Source organism: Mastigoproctus giganteus, chromosome 14 (genome assembly GCF_048544385.1).
Source record: "Mastigoproctus giganteus isolate SK-2022 chromosome 14, ASM4854438v1, whole genome shotgun sequence".
Classification (NCBI taxonomy): Eukaryota; Metazoa; Arthropoda; class Arachnida; order Uropygi; family Thelyphonidae; genus Mastigoproctus; species Mastigoproctus giganteus.
The window spans coordinates 114,928,253-114,945,308 of NC_143588.1; the positions used below are offsets into that span (position 1 = coordinate 114,928,253).

General features: G+C 33.8%; 1 protein-coding gene across 1 annotated transcript in view; it reads right to left on the minus strand.

Moving 5' to 3' along the window:
- LOC150075592 (uncharacterized) overlaps window positions 1-16,509 on the minus strand; it is a 61,488-nt gene extending 44,979 nt beyond the window's left edge. The window contains exons 1-2 of the mRNA XM_090388569.1: window positions 15,927-16,509; window positions 15,234-15,797 (exon numbers count right to left, since the gene is read on the minus strand). Of these exons, the coding sequence (XP_090244695.1) occupies window positions 15,234-15,797; window positions 15,927-16,509 (1,147 nt within the window). The remainder of the gene's footprint in view (window positions 1-15,233; window positions 15,798-15,926) is intronic.
- Between the last annotated feature and the right edge of the window lie 547 nt (window positions 16,510-17,056).

Consider the following 17,056-nt stretch of genomic DNA (forward strand, 5'->3'; position numbering starts at 1 on the left):
CCTGAGAGGTGATCTTACTGAGGTGTATATGGCCTTGATTGGGTTGAGCACACTGAATTCTGATGGGATTCTTTCACTTGCTCAGATTAAACCTAAGGAGGCATAAAATGAAATTGAGGAAAGACAGTTGTAGAATAGATGTGTGGAAATTTGCCTTTAGCCAGTGGGTGGTTAATTGCTTGAACAAACTTCCATCTGTCATTGTGGAAGTTGATAGTTTAAATAAATTCAAGGAGGAACTGAATCAACTTTTAGAGGGCATGGTTATGTGAATTTTATTTTATTTTATATATATATTTTTTGGCTGATGCTACTCATATGCTTGCTTTCTTGTATCACATGCCTCTATTACTATCTGAGAAAAAGTAAAAATGGCATCAGCATTTATTTTCCTCAAACCATTTAAAGCCTTAAACACTGATCAGGTCTCCTCACAGGTGCCTAGTTGCCAGATGCTGCAATTTATAGAAACCAAGTCTTTCTTGGTGCCCTTTTGTGTCTCAGACTAACCCTGATGTTCTTTGCCTGGTCCAACAGATCCACAGGTTCTCAGTGGATTTATTATTAGGGTGCTTAATTGTTCATTTCAGTGGTAGCATGTTGATGCTCAATGAATCCTTTGAGGTTGGGGATAGGATATATGTCAAATTCTGTAAAATACTGATATGAAGGAGCATCCACCTCCAATGTTGTAACCATATCCTCATGAACTGCCTTTGGCATTAGTCCCCCTTTCCTCAAATTGGATGACTGCATGGCAATTTATTTTATCTATCTTTGCTCATTCACACAACTTTGTTGACTTCAGGACCTGTAATTAAAAAAAAATATTTTATTAAAACTGCATGACACTTGGTGGGTTACTAACTGAAGTGTTATACATTAATTATAGAAATTTTTAATACTATACCACTACCCTTTTATACTCAGGTCAAACATTTTAAATGCCCCTCAAGTGGTGCTAAAGTAAAGATACAAAAGAAACTGCTCGATTTGGTCAGCACATCAATTAAACTCTAGGTTATTAGCAGTAATGCTTTGCTTTTGTTTACAGATTTGTTTTTTTTAAGATGTGTTAAGATTTAGCTTATGTACGTGGGATACACTTGAGATAAAATTGAGTTTTCTTCTGATTTACAGCTCGGGCCAAAAGTAAGTGCTCACGTTTGCTATGAATTCCAGACTTTTACTTTTCAACCAGTAATTATGAATTTTGAGAATGCTGTTATTTCTCAACATTCCAAAATTTACAGCACATTGAGTGCATTTTTTCAAACAGAGGCAACAGCAAATGTATTAACATGTTCTGTCAGATAAATAAGGAACCACTGCATGCTTCTAGTATTTCATGCATTTAAGCATGAACCTTTGTAGATGCTCTAAGAAAACTAAAGTTAATATAATTAAAACTACTGACCAGACCCACTGACAGTAGTGAGTTCTATAGCAATACAGTGTAACAATTAATCATGAAACATTATGTTTGCTAGCAATGCATTACCAAGAAAATTACTCAGTAAGAAATGAGTTCCAGAAAAACAAACATTACTGCTATTATACCATCAGCTGCTTTGTTTGCCAATAATACATTATGTAGAAAGTGTGGCTAGAAAATTCCAGGAATGATTATCAAGTTAAAATTGAACTTACCAACTGTTTGCTTTTGTCTCTTTAAAATTAGTTCCTTTGGGCAGGTCTAAATGAAATCATTCTCTTCTGGTATGATTGGAAGAATTTCTGAAACTCATTTACTGAATTTGGTTTTTGTTTCCTTAACACGCGCTACTGGACTTTCTCCAGAAACTTAAAATGCATCTCTTTTAGTGAAATTTTCATGCCTAGAAATAGAGAATACTGACAGAGTTGCCAAGTAGAAAGGATATTTCACCTGAATAATCCAACTTTCTGTTAGAAATTGTTTCACCAATAACATAGGGTGAGCTGATGCATTATTAGCAAGGAATTTCTGAAAGAAAAATAGATCCTTCAGATTGGTTGGTTGGTTGGTTGTTTGGGTTTAATGGCACATCAGCAACTAGGTCCATAATATGCCGAAACCATGTCCCATACAATATAACAGAAAAAATTTCAGTGAATTAATTACTTAGGTCACTATGTCAATATATATATATAAAATATATAAAAAACAAAGAAGTGGAAGGGAGAAGAAAAGGAAAAAAAAAGAAAAAGAACAGTATGTGTACCTGAGTGCGCCAAGCAGCAAAACAGGATACAAGTATATAAATAAGTATTACAAATAAAAGTAAAATGAAATAGAAGAAAATATAGATGGAGAAGTTATTAAACACAAAATGCCAGGCCTAGAAAATAAGAGAGAAAGAATGTTAAGAACGTAAAAAAAAACAAAAAAAAAAAAAAAAAACATTAAGTAGAATTAAGGCTGAATTAACAGGCAAATCATATGTACAAAAGCTGAAAAGGAAAAGACTGAAAGTGAGAGGAAGGTAATAAAGATACAAATAAAAATTATTAAAAATTAAAAAAGTAAATCGAAAAATTAAATTAAAAAATTAAATTGAAAAATTAAAAATTAAAAAATTAAATTGAAAAATTAAAAATTAAAAAATTGGTACAAAGATAGGTATTTCATCAGGGGGCTACACCTGATCATGTACCAAACACATTCTATGCAAACCCATGTTGATGGAGAAACTATAAAAAAAAAAAAAAAAAACCAAGTAGGGCAGCCCCTGATGGAGAAACTATTAAAATAAAATAGATAAAAAAACTGAACTCCAGAAACATGAGTAAGGTAGCTCCAACACAGTGTGTTTAGATTAATAAATTAAGTTGAAATTATGTAAGTTAAAAAAAGTATGTAAAAAAGGAAAGTATGTAAGTTAAAAGTAAAACAAGGTAGCAGAATAGAAAAAGGAAGTAATGCAAGGTAAGGGAGGGAAAAGATATTAAAAATGTAGAGGCGAAGATAGTGAGAATAAGAAAAGTGAGAATGTCGGAATCGCCCTCGTATTGCACTAATAGTTCAACGGACGGAAGAAAAAAAGAGCAGAAAGTAGAAAGATGTAAAGAAAAGGAAAAGAATTTAAAGGATACTAGGCAAGCTAGATGTGTAAGTACCCAACCTCATAGAGAGGGCCTTGGCTGTGAGAGTGTTAGTAGAAGTGGAAATTAATACCGCTAGCTTGTAGTGTATAATTTGAGTGTTAGATGTATAAAATATATGATATAAAAAATCCGGGAGAAAGACTAATGAAAAGGAAGAAAAATTAAATACCTATAGTATTTAGCAGCATCAAATTGGATAGAATATAATAAAAGTAAGAAATGCAGATACAATTATGCAAACATGATTAAAAAGAATGGAATGTAAACAGAGGGAGAACTATGACAACAATGGTGGAGTTGCTCAGAAGAGAAGAACAATAGGAGCCCTCTGTAGTCAAAGTAAAATAGAGAAAGTAGGATTGATTATAACTGTATTAATATTACCAGTAATTACTGGTAATATTAATAAATAAATAAAACAAATTAAAAAATTAAAATAATAACTTAGAGAGTAAAATAACACGAACATCGTTCCAATAGAAGTCATAAAGTATAATCACTTTCCAAGTAGTGGAAATACCACCATTCAAATATACAACTGTACAAGTATCAAATTAACAGTAATTAAGGTGGAACATGGTGAATCCGAATTTTTGTTTAATAAAATCAGAGAGATTTTTTTATAATAAAATTTATGAAATTAATTGGAATGTCATTAATATGAAGTTTGGTATACAGATCATTTAAAGCACCAACGAAAAGTGATTGATTGCTGCTAATATTTGCAAGACGGATAATTTGTGTATAGATTATGTTTTTATGAACCTTAATAGAAATGTTAGAATTCCAATTCATTAAATAAATAATATTAAAATTAAATTTGCTTCTTTTGTCAAATAATTCTAAATTATGATGAAGAGGAGGACTGTTTAAAGTAATATTTAAATCAAGAAAATTTGCACATGTTGGTTACCAATATTTTCTTTATTAAGAGTGAGTTCAATAGGATATATGGATTTTGCAATATTTTCAAAATGAATATTGAGAATAAGAATGTCATCAACATAGCGGAATGCAAAAAAATTAAGGTTTGGGTTGTTATGAATATAGAGATCTTCGTAGTAATGAAGAAATAAATTGGATACTATACTAGAAATTTGTGAACCCATGGGAACTCCTATAGATTGTTTAGGAGTGTATTTACCATCGTAAATATAATTATTTAAAATACAAAGGTTGATATAGTTATTCCAGGTAACCTCATCTGATGGTATAATGTTTTTGTATTTAAGAAACAATTGATTAAGTACACTGACAATCATATGATGTGGTAAGGGAGTAAAAAAATTGGTGAAGTCATAAGTTTCAATACTAAATATGCTGGAATAGGAATTGGAATTGAAAATTTTAATGATACTATGATTATTGTTGATGACCCAAGTGGAAGGAATATTAATTAAGAATAGCAGTTAATAATTTGAAAAATTGTTTACCTGGTTGATAACAGCCACTTTTTTTTGGCATTAGTGATGAATCTAAAGCTAACTGGATGTTTATGGAATTTGGCTATCATATGTAAGAAAGGCAAAGTAGAATTGCGAATTTTGGAATGTAATTTTTTATGCAGGGCTATAATTTTTTTAATGATTGTATTAATGCTAACCCTCAAAAAGGAATTGAATTAATTCCTTTTTGAGGGTTGTATAATGAAACTGTTTGCAGAAAATTGCAAAGTTGTTGGAAGCTTTATCTACAGGGGTGATAATAAATTTTTGTTGTAAATCTAAGATGACTTTTTTGAGATTAGAGTACCTGATATGTGAATTATTATAAAGGTTGTAAGTCTTAGAAATAATTTTTTTAATGTCTTGATATATAACGTTTATCCAGTTATAAAAAGCTTCGTGGGGTATTATTGTATACTGTACTTATAAGCCAACTTATTGCAAAAGTTTAAGATAAAAATCTTTATATATATTATTGAGGTTGGCTTTATGGACAGGTCTGAATTTAAATCCTTTTTCCATGGCAGACTTTAGTGGAATGTTATTAATAATTTCCAGGTTGCCAGTAATAATATGTCTATGATGCTGATCAACGTGAGGAGTATATATGGGATTATTACAATGACATGGAAGATCTGAAGCTTGCAAAGTTGCCTAAATTAGTAGCTAAAGTTTTATAATTACAAATTTTGAGTCCAATAGGAGATTCACAGCTGAAGCAGTGATGGATCTTGAAATTGTTATAAAATGGGAGAAAATTATTACGGTTATTTAGTAAATGATGCCAAGGAATTTTATCAAACCAACTATGCGTGAATTTAATAGTACAGTATTCATATATATATATATATATATATAAGAGGTAAACTAATATAAAAATATATTTATATACAAGAGAAAAGGTTAGATCCTTCAGATAGAACACCATTTCTGTCTTCAGTAAACACGTTTCAGAAATATTTTCAATTGTGCCAGAGGAGAATAGTTTTATATAGAACTACCAAAAGGAATTACTTTGACAGAAACAAAATCAAAAAGCTGTAAAGTTAAATTTTAATTTACAGGAATCCATCCAAAGCCATGGGCTTTCAACTGTCAGTTTTATCCTTGAATTCCAAAATTTTTTGATCCACAGTCTCCTTAAATAAAAAAAATAAAAATAAATAAAAAAAAACCCAAACCATTGTTACCACCTCCCATAAATCACATGGGCAATAAGATATAAGTGCCAAAGCAACCAAGTCCATGAAGCATCAGTATCTGTGTACAGCAGGCCCTCGTTATAACATGATTTGATTTATGCTGATTCGCTATAATGTTGTTCTTATATTATAACCTGTATTTCACTATAACGCTGTCACAACTCACTATAACACTCTTTCACCAGTGTACAGATTGAATTTTTGGCGTGTTTAACAAAAACGTTCCATTTGTTGTAGTCGATAGCTTGATAATGAATAGTAAAACAGCATTAAAATGTTTCCCATGCTCAGTGAAATTTTCTCCCACACTAATTTAATTTCAGTACAGTGACTTGTTATGTAGTGCTGAGATCAATATTTTAAAAAATGATCAAGTATATTGCTTGTAATATTTGAACTAGTTTATTTATCCAGAGTCTAGTCATCATTCAGTACAGTGTTAGACATCGTCCATAACGGACAGTTTACTCAAACATTGTATCATAATTAATGCAACACAGTTACATTTTCGAAGAGTTAATAATGGTGGATAAGAATGAAAAGGCAACAACGGCTGGATGCGGTATGAAGACTACAAAGGTAAGAAAAAAACTGAATTTTAAAATTAAATTAGACGATTTGAAGCGAATCAATTCCGGTCAACAACAAGTGGGTGTGTGCAATTGAGGACTGGCAGGTTTAACTGCAAGAACAATTATAAAAAAATGAGGAATTAATTTTAGTAGCAGGAAAGACAGCTGTTCCACTGCAAGAAACTAAACCAGCTATTATGATTGAAATGGAGAGACCCAAATAATTTTATTGAAGATAATATCCAATGCAGAATTCTGTTAGATAAAATATTATTAAAGAAAAAGCGATTAGCCTATATGATAATCTGAAGAAAGCTCACCTCAAAAAAAAACATGTGGAACCATTTAAAGCTAGTAATGGCTGCTTCAAAAGATTTAAAATACAGGGAGAAGCTAACTAGTCTTTATCAAGTGCAGATCAAGAAGAAGCCAAAACTTTCAAAAAAGGAACTTGTTAAAATTATTGAAAAAGGGTGTTATACTTCTCAAAAAGTTTTTAACATAGATGAAACAGGACTTTTTGGAAACGAATGCCTAAAAGAAGTTTCATATTGAAAGAAGAAAAAAACATGGCAGGCTTCAAAGCGGTGAAGGATCGGTTGACTTCATTGTTGGGTGGTAATACTGCACGGGTGGGGGGTTAAATTAAAACCCCTTTTAGTTTACCAGGAAGAGGCGAACCCAAAATCGACCAAAGATACGAAAACTCAAGAGCCCAGGGCCATCGGATTAATAAATTTATGATTTTATACCTTATGGGAATATGGCACTCACTTAGCAGCGCTTTGTTTATACGGAATGAATTATCAGCGTTAAGCGGGATCACCTGTATTTCTAAGGGGGAGGGAAGCTTGAAATCCTCATCTGAGATTAATTCAGCCAGCTATATTAAAAAATATATATATATCCATAAAAGATATACCTACAATTAAAAAAACTTCTACTCCACAATGTGTACAGGAAGGATAGAAAGGGAGGAGTGGTTATGCTATTAGTTAAGAAACACATAAAATCCAAGGAGGTACAACCAGTTGGCATCGCTGGACAGTCCAGTGTAGAGTCAGTTTGGTGTGACATAAGCACTGGGAAAGCAAAATTGAGTAGGAGCGTGTTATAGGCCTAATGACTCTGATGAGTATAATAAAAAACTGTACAGGGAAATAGAGTGGGCCAGTAAATCAGAGTCTTATAATCGAGGATTTTAATTTCCCGGATATTGACCGGAATTTGTGAGTTAGTATTAGTATTAGTAACGGCCGCATGGTGCAAGAAAGCCTATGGCTTATGCTGCACCATAGTGTGAGTGACCAACTCACACACTTGCTAGTGTGTGAGTTGGTCACTCACACACTAGCAAGGCTTTTGTAGATTTATTGGATGATTGTTTTCTACATCAGCATGTTCGGGAGGCAACTAGAGGAAGTAATACTCTTGATCTGATTATCAATAGTGATTCTTCATGCATTAAGAATCTGCAGATAAAGGAACCACTAGGTGGCAGTGATCACAGTGTACTCAAGTGGGATTTACTCAAAGAGGTAACTACCATTAGGGGTAAAGGGAAGGGTTTTTGCTTTCATAAAGGTGACTACGGAGGTCTGAGACAGTATTTAAATTCTATACAGTGGGACCAACTGATGATGTTACATACCAACTAAGAAATATTGTTCAAGGTTTAGGCCTAAATGGATGTCAGATGAACTAATGAGATATGTGGCAGAGAAGAAAAATTCATGGGATACATATGTTGTTGTTATGGAGGTTTAATGGCACATAAGCTGTTACGGCTATAATGTGCCTATTCATTTATTATATAAAGGGATAGGGATACATATAAATTAATGGTTGACATGGAAGCCTATAATAGATATAAACTGGTCTCTAACCAAGTCACAAAGGAGGTCAGGCAGGCAAAGGCAGATTATGAGAAATCTTTGGCAAATGATGCGAAGAAAAACAGCAAAGAGTTCTTTACCTATGTAAACTGTAGAAGGAAGAAATAAATCATTTTGGTCCACTGGATATCGATGGTTCAACTGTTGATGATCCTGCTCAGGCGGCTAACAAACTAAATGAGTATTCTGCATCTACATTCACACATGAGGAGTTATTCACGGAGGGGAATGCCAGAGGTGAACTAAACTCTGGCAGTGAGCTAGCTGATTTTGTAATAACTGAGAGTAAAGTGGAGGGGAAATTGTTGAAGATAAACATCAGAAAGGCACCTGGGGTGGATGAGATCTATCCAGTTATATTAAAGGAGGCAGTAAAGTAAATAAGCAAACCTTTAGCCATAATTATGACAGCTTCCCTGGACTCAGGGGAGGTACCCATGGACTGGAGATGTGCAAATGAGACCCCAATTCACAAAGGAGGATCAAAGGGCGACACAAGTAATTAACTGGTTTACAGCATATCTGGGGTCTGAGTAAAAGTATGTGGCAGTTATTTATGCATATTTACTGATTACTAAACTGAAGTCTGTTTGTTTCTATCACGTAAAGATTTTTCACAATTCATTAACAAAATATTACCTAGGTATTATACGCAAACGTGTACATAATTATAGTTTCTGCAATAGTTCACAAGGTTTATACCCCTATATTCGTAATCAGTATCAAATATTTGCCTCAAATACAACAGATTGTGCATGTTTAACCCGTAACTACACATACTGCAAGGTAGCCGACCGTGACCCAGGAAGGCAGACGATCCCCCACCCTGCTCTTCTGGCTCATCTGTGATTCCCAGAATTTTATTTTCCTAGTGGAGTCTGAGAGACTCCTGTGTGTAGTTACAGGTTAAACTTGTCTGAGCATGCACTCACTTGTTTGTACAGTCCACTCAACCACAGAGCCTATATAAGTAGCATATCCCTTATACTCCTGTAAAAACCGTTGTGAGCTCTCATTGTGTGTTAGTTTTCTTTTAGTATGGCAACCAGAAAGTGTATAAATAGTCCCGACATATTTTGTTACATGTGGTCGTTTTGTTCCTGTAAAGCAGAGGCGAAATATTACAGATTTTGTAAAAAAACCGTATTATGCATACTTTAACATAAAACTAGGCAATCAGGATAAATCATGGGCACAGCATAAAGTATGCCATACATGTGTCAAACATCTTAGAAAATGGAGTCAAGGAAAAAAGATGTGCTTGCCATTTGCTATTCCTATGGTGTGGCACCAGCTAGTAAGCTATGCCGAATGTTACTTTTGTGTATGTGACGTTAAAGGTTACAATTAAAAAAAAAAAAAAAAAAGAACATCAAATATCCAGCTCTATCGTCAGCCATAAGACCGGTTCTGCATGGACCTGATCTGCCTGTAAAACTTCCACCAGAAACTTTTGGAGTCCACACCTTCTTCCACTGAAGCAGAAGCTAGAGGTTAGTGAAGAGGAATGTTATCAACCAGAAAATATTTTAACGCCACAGCAATTCACGCAAGTTGAACTGAATGATTTACTAAGGGACTTAGTGTAATGAAAAATGAAAAGTGTAATGAAAAACTTTCTAGGAAATGATAAATCACAGGATTATGAGAAAATTGTTCAAAATATGCTCAAAAAGCTTTGCCATTTAGGTTGAAATATGAGCATCAAAAATCATTTTTGCATGCCCATCTTGATTTTTTCTCTGAAAATCTTGCACAGATGAGCGAAGAACAAGGGGAGAGATTCCATCAGGACATAAAGGTACCAGGGAAGGTGGAATACACGCATGATGGCCGACTACTGCTGGTTTTTAAAAAGAGAGAAACCTGGCACTGTACATAAAAGAAAAACGATTAAACGTTCTTTTCAAACAAAGAGATGAAAGTCTGATTAATGAAAGTTTCAGAATTTTGATTAATACTTGTTTGTATTTACATATTTTTTTATATATGAAAATGTAATCCTATCAATTGGTCATTACTAAATGGAATAAAGTTATATACTTTTGTAAAAAACAATACTTTTTTATTTATTAAATTGTGATGTATCTGGATATGATAAAAAAAATCTAAGTCAAATTTGAAATCACAGCAATGTATTTCAGCAGTAGGACCTATTGAAATTCAAACCCTAGTGAACAAACTTAAATTTGTAAACTAGTGTTATAGACCTGTTAGTTTAACTTCTGTTCCAAGGAAATTAATGGAGGCACTGGTTAAAAAAGCACTGCAGGATCATCTAGACAAGACTTCAGTTATAGCTCAGATACAGCATGGTTTTGTTAAGGGGAAGTCTTGTCTGACCAATCTGATTGGATACTATAATGTGGTCACAAAGCAACTGGATTCAGGGAATAACTATATCATATATTTGGATCTTAGAAAGGCTTTTGATACTGTTGCACATGGAAGACTGCTGCACAAATTGGAGTAGTGCGGCATTAGAGGCAAATTGCTGCTATGGATAAAGGGATAGTTGAGTGGGAGAAGACAGAGTATCAATGGACACTGCCCTTCGTGGACTAATGTTATTAGTGGAGTCCCTCGGGGTTCAGTGTTGGGTCCACTGTTGTTTTCTGTATTTATAAATGATATTGATGATGGTATATCACACTCAATGTCCAAGTTTGCAGACAATACGAAGGCTGGCAGGGTTGTTAATGACAGTACACTGCTGCAACAGGATCTAGAAAAGTTGAGCAGTGGGCTGAGAGGTGGCAAATGAAGTTTAACATTGACAAATCTAAAGTACTACATATGGAAAGCAGTAACACCCCAGAGTAATGCCTCAAGTCTGTGGTACACTGACAGTGGTAGAGAATGAAAAGGACCTGGGGGTAATTGTGCAGGCAGATATGAAGTTTTCTGAGCAGTGCAGACAGTCTGCAAGAGTAGCTCATGGTGTCTTGTCAATGATATACAGGAATTTTTCTAGCAGGGATAAGGTGATTATCCCCTTGTATAAGGAAATGGTCAGGCCACACCTTGAGTACTGTATACAGGCCTGGAGGCCTCATTTTAAGAAGGATGTAGAGCTATTGGAATGAGTACAGAGAAGGGCAAGATTAGTGAATGGAACAAAGGGTTGCTCTTATGAAGAAAGGCTTAAATTTTGCAGATTAGTGTTTGGAGACTAGGCACCTGCAAGGTGATCTGATTGAGTTGTATAAAGTCTTGAATGCTTTGAGCATGCTCAATGCTGATGGGATTCTTTCTCTTGCTCAGAATAATCACCTGAGAGGGTATAAATTCAAATTGAAGAAAGACAGATGTAGGATAGATGTGCAGAAGTTTGCCTTTAGCCACTGGGTAGTTGATTGGTGGAACAGACTTCCATCTTTTGTTGTGGAAGTTGATAGCCTAAATAAATTTAAGGCTGAGCTGGACAGGTATTTGGAACAAACAGAGGGATGAAATTGGAGCTTATTTTATTTATTTATTTTTGGCTTATGCTACATAAGCTTGCTTTCTTGCATCGTATGCCTCTACTAATGCTAATTTACCCATACAATGAGCATCATGTTCCAGGACCTATTGACATACAAGTTATTGCAATGCATAAATTCTGTATACGTAATAAATCACCGAAATTGGTGAAATGACATTGTTTTCATTACATCTCATATTGTGAATACCTTCACAACAAGTTCCTATCGCTGTACTACTTCAAATAAGTAATACTTCCCTACTGTTACTCATTCTCAGTGGGGCGCCTCCGTAGCCAGGTGGGAAGGAGCAGCAGTGCGTAGCACATGCTTCTTGATTAGACCGGGGTTCGAGCCCGTCACCACCAAATACGGAGAATGCGGAAAGGTCAGGGAATGACCACCGCATATACAGGAGCAATATGGCCTTAGTTGCTAATGCTCCTAAAAACCAAATAACAAACAAACATTCTCAGTGGATACCATCACCCAGACAGCCATTTCAGGATTATATGGCCTTTCATCAGTGGGTGGGTACCCAGTGGTGTACCCACTGGGTGCCCATCAGTGACTGACAACCCAGTTACGAGCTACCTTCATACCTGGTTATGTGCAGAAATACTTCCAAAAAATTTTTATAAATTAGATACATTCTTTCACTTTAATTTTCAAATTTATTTCAAATTTGGCACACTGTAAGCATGCGGAGATCGAGGAAACCCCTGATGCCATTAGACAACTAAACACTTTACAACTAACACTTAACACACTGTAAGCACACCAAATTTGAAATGTCTGCTTCTTGCCTCCAACAAACTAGCATCCACCTTGGATGAATATCATGTTCCATTTCCAATCTTTAATTATGCAAAAGCAATAAAATATCTTTCAGTAATGAAGGGTGGGAAACTTACAGATATTTATCTAATTTATAGGAGTAGAATGCAGTAACCTTGGACTTTAGAAAAACACGTAATTTGAAAAAGGTTCACTATACAGGTAGTTCTCAACTTTACGAGTTAATCCGTTCCTAGCGCGCACTCGTAAAGCGGGAATTTATTTCCCATAGACATAATGTTAAAAACAGGGGTTACGTTATCGACAATGAAATTAGTTAGATAATTAGTTTATGTTTAAACAATGATTGATTTATCCAAAGAAATGAAAACGTAGCCTGTGAAATCAAGCAAATTATAATAATAGAGAAATTATTTATGACTTACAAATGTTAAAGAACGTTTATTCTTCATCATCACCATCATCATCGACTAAATGCATACTCATTGATCACTCATTATTGGCTTGGCACTTGTTGGTTTGTTGAATAAGGATTTGTCTTCTTCGAAAATGCTTCAAGAGGCATTTGTTTCCAAGATAATCTCTTTTAATTATAAATTTCACAATTGCATATGCATAAGCATTTTTTAACGGCACACATAAATTGCAACTAACACGATTCGCGTGGAGTAAGAAGTTCGCAAAGCTTTAAAAAAAAGGAATGAAGAGAAGATTCTGATAATTTATTTGTTTTTTATACGATTGAAGATTTCAGTGAATGGGAAACACATTTCACCATAATAACGTAAAAACCCAAAGAATTCCAGCTATCATCACAAATGCAATAAGATCGAGTTTACTACCCGTTTATAATTAGACGCACTAACAGAAAAGCCCAATAAACTGGAAAGTGAAAATTATTTTTATTGTTTTATGAAAACAATAAAAATAAAGAAAAAAATTTTTTTTCTAAAGAAATGTACTTTAGAAAAATATCACAAAGGCGTTCAAAATTGATTCTTATAACGGAACATATGATAATGATGAAAGTGTAGTGCATTTTAATGATTTGAATTGGTACTAATACAGTTTACAAACCACCCTCACAACCTTTTATATGGCCACGCTCATGACCTTAAAAATGACATTTTAGAGATAACTAGCTTAAGTTATACAGCGAAAATTTCAACTTCCGAGATCTTGAAACGAATTACCAAAAAACAATGTGTTATTGGGTTCACATTACGATATTTTAAAGATACGATAGTGTCTCTGGAACTGATTAATATTGTAAAGCAGGATACTCTGTATTGTATAGCTATGCATGTGGTTTGGATGCAGTATTTATGAATGTTTAACATTCATTTTTTGCAATTAATGTTCATATTTTTGATTTTGTTGATACTTGATACTTGGGGGAAAAAAACTCGTAAACCCGGGAACTCGTAAAGCGAGAATTGCCTGTATTTAGGAAGCTAAAAAAAATTCAGATTATTAATCATTAATTAAAGGGTAACATGGGGGCATTACTTTTGGGAGGCACCTGTGAGGTTCTGCACCACTTATGGTTAATAGTTACATTTTACAATGGGCAACTGTGATCAAATTGGAAGATGTAGAACAAGTTTGTTTGCTTCCTTACTTCACTTGACTGTTTTTAATGCTAATAAGAATTTCTCAAATTTTTAATACAGAAGTTAACAAAAACTTACTTTGGAATTGAGCAAAAAAAGTGATTTTTGCACAGGGAGTTAAAATTAATCCCCCATACACAACAATGCTTGAATTATTAAGGAAACACCAAACGCTGCATATTTTAAATGAACCATTTTCATTCTGTTTTGCACAGTTACATAAAAATTAACAAAATAGGTTAAACTTTAGTTAGAACAGTTTGATCTTGATTAGTGCATTTACCAGAATGTTTCAGAAGTTGGCACAGCCTTTGACTAAATAGATGTCTGAAGTTAATGGAGTTTGCAAAGAGAAAGTCACTGTAGTCTGTGAAGGTAAAATTCCTACACATATTTCACGAGGTGGGTTTTGCATGTGTGACAATAATAGTCTCAAGTATAATTTTGAAAATGCCTTGCCACAAATTTCACACAAAAAAAAAAAAAAAAGGATTTCTCCTCAATGTGAATTGATAGATATCTTTTTTTGATGAATTGACACTGAAAATAGCTTTTCCTGAGTATGAAATAATAAAAATGTGTTTTCAGACATTGTGATCATGAATATCCTTTTCCATTTATTTTTCAAGAAAATGATTTCATCACCTCTGCAGACTCCAGTGATTTCAGATGTTTGTTCCCATCCCTAAAAGGCATAACAGTTACATTATGATAAATGTACCAATTATTCTCAATTATGCTTTACTTATTGTAACAACAGTTAACTCAGTTTGTTAATTTTTATGTAATTGTGCAAGATGGAATAAAAGGAGTGTATTTAAAATACCAAAACAGTGTTTTGTATTAACTTATTAATTCAAGTGTTCATTATCTGCATGATGCCATACGAATCATGCAGTACCAGCAACTCAACTATATAGTCCTTCTACACAGTCCTCAAGAAAAGGATATCTCCCGAGTCTGACTTAATAAATGTGCATTTAAATTATCTGAACTGTAAATTGAATTCCTATCTATGGCATGTGACAAGGTTTCCACCTGAGTATGACCCAATAAATGTTTTTTAAGATAACTTGACATTAAAAATGACTTTCCACATATTTCACACAAGAAGGCTTTCTCATGAGAGTGAACTACTAGGTGTCTTTTAAGATTACCTGACTGTGAAAATGACCTGCCGCATATTTCACAAGTGAAGGGTTTTTCAGAAGTGTGAACTAACATGTGTGTTTTTAGTTCTCCTGATGTCAAAATATTCTTGCCACATATTTCACAAATGAATGGTTTCTCTTTACTGTGAATTAATAAATGTCTTTTCAGGCCACTTGGGTATGAAAATACCTTGTCACACATTTCACATGGGAACAGTTTCTCTTGAGTATGAACCAATAAATGTCTCTTCAGATTACTCGATTCTGAAAATGCCTTGCCACACATTTCACAAGAAAATGGTTTCTCACGAGTGTGAACCAATAAATGCTTTTTCAGATTCATAAATCTTGAAAATACTTTGTTACATACTTCACAAGAGAAGGGTTTCTCATTAGTATGAACCAATAGATGATTTTTCAGATTACTTGACTGTGAAAATGTCTTGCCACATGTTTCACAAGAGAAGGGTTTTGTACGCGTGTGAAGGAATAAGTGGTCTTTCAGGTAACGTGGCTGTGAAAATGCCTTCCCACATATTTCACAAAAGAAGGATTTTTCCTCAATGTGAACTAACAGGTGTCTTTTTAAATGACATGATGTTAAAAATAGCTTGCCACATATTTCACAAGAAAAGGGTTTTTCCTCAGTGTGAACTAATAAATGTGTTTTTAGACAATTTGATCTTGAATATACTTTACCACACGTTTTACATGGGTAGGATTTCTGCCGATTTTTGTGGGCTAATAAATGTTTTTCCAGACTACCTGTATGTGAAAATGCCCTACCACATATTTCACAAGTGAAAGTTTTCTTCTCGTTGTGAACTAATAAATGCGATTTTAAATTATGTGGTCTTGAAAATGCTTTCCCACATACTTCACAGGAGAAAGATTTCTCCTGAGTATGAACTAATAAGTGTGATTTTAGTTTATCTGGCCTTGAAAATGCTTTCTTACATACTTCACAGGAGAAAGGTTTCTCCTGAGTATGAACTAACATGTGTCTTTTGAGGTGACTTGAGTATGAAAATAACTTTTTACAGGTTTCACACTTAAAGAAATTCTTATTCTGCTCATTGTGAGCTTTTTCTTCTTCTTTAATGCAGTTTTCCTTGAAGAATGGCTTCCTGTAAGTCTCTCTTTCAGTAATTCCTTTTTCGGTAATGAAATTATGCTTACTTGTAAACTGTGACTCAGAATTTTCTTGTTCTGCTGTTGTTTTGGGCAGTAGAAAGTTTTCATCTTGTGAAACAGCTTCATCATTAATTTCATTACCAGACATTTTAATATTTGTGATGAAATCACTGAATATTACCTTTTATATGATCGCTTGACAAATACATATTTCTAATATTGTCTTGTTCTGGATATCTGCTTCTGTTTCACCATTAACTGGATTAACAATTTAATTCTCTCACCAAACCTATAAAAAAAAGAGAAAAAGACATTAATGTACAGTTTGCAAATAAAATACCCATTTTTCTTAAACAATGAGCTTTCCTACACAATAACTGTAAAGAGATGCTGGCATATTCTACTTTTTACTCTCATACTTGAAAATTCACTTGAATATCTGTAATTTACATTATCAATATTCCCAAAACTAAATTCTGGGTCAGATTTCCAAATGGTAATTTGAGTTTTAATAATTGAGTTTTGGTAATTACTAAAAATAGTAATTATTAGAAGCTTTAGGTTGCAGAATATTTTCTTTGACTTTTGCCTATGTAGTCATGGCTATGACAATACATGAGGTACTTGGCATTTGACATCCTCTCCTTTTTTGACTTTTCCCAAAATATGTCCAATAAAAATTGTGAAGGTTAAGT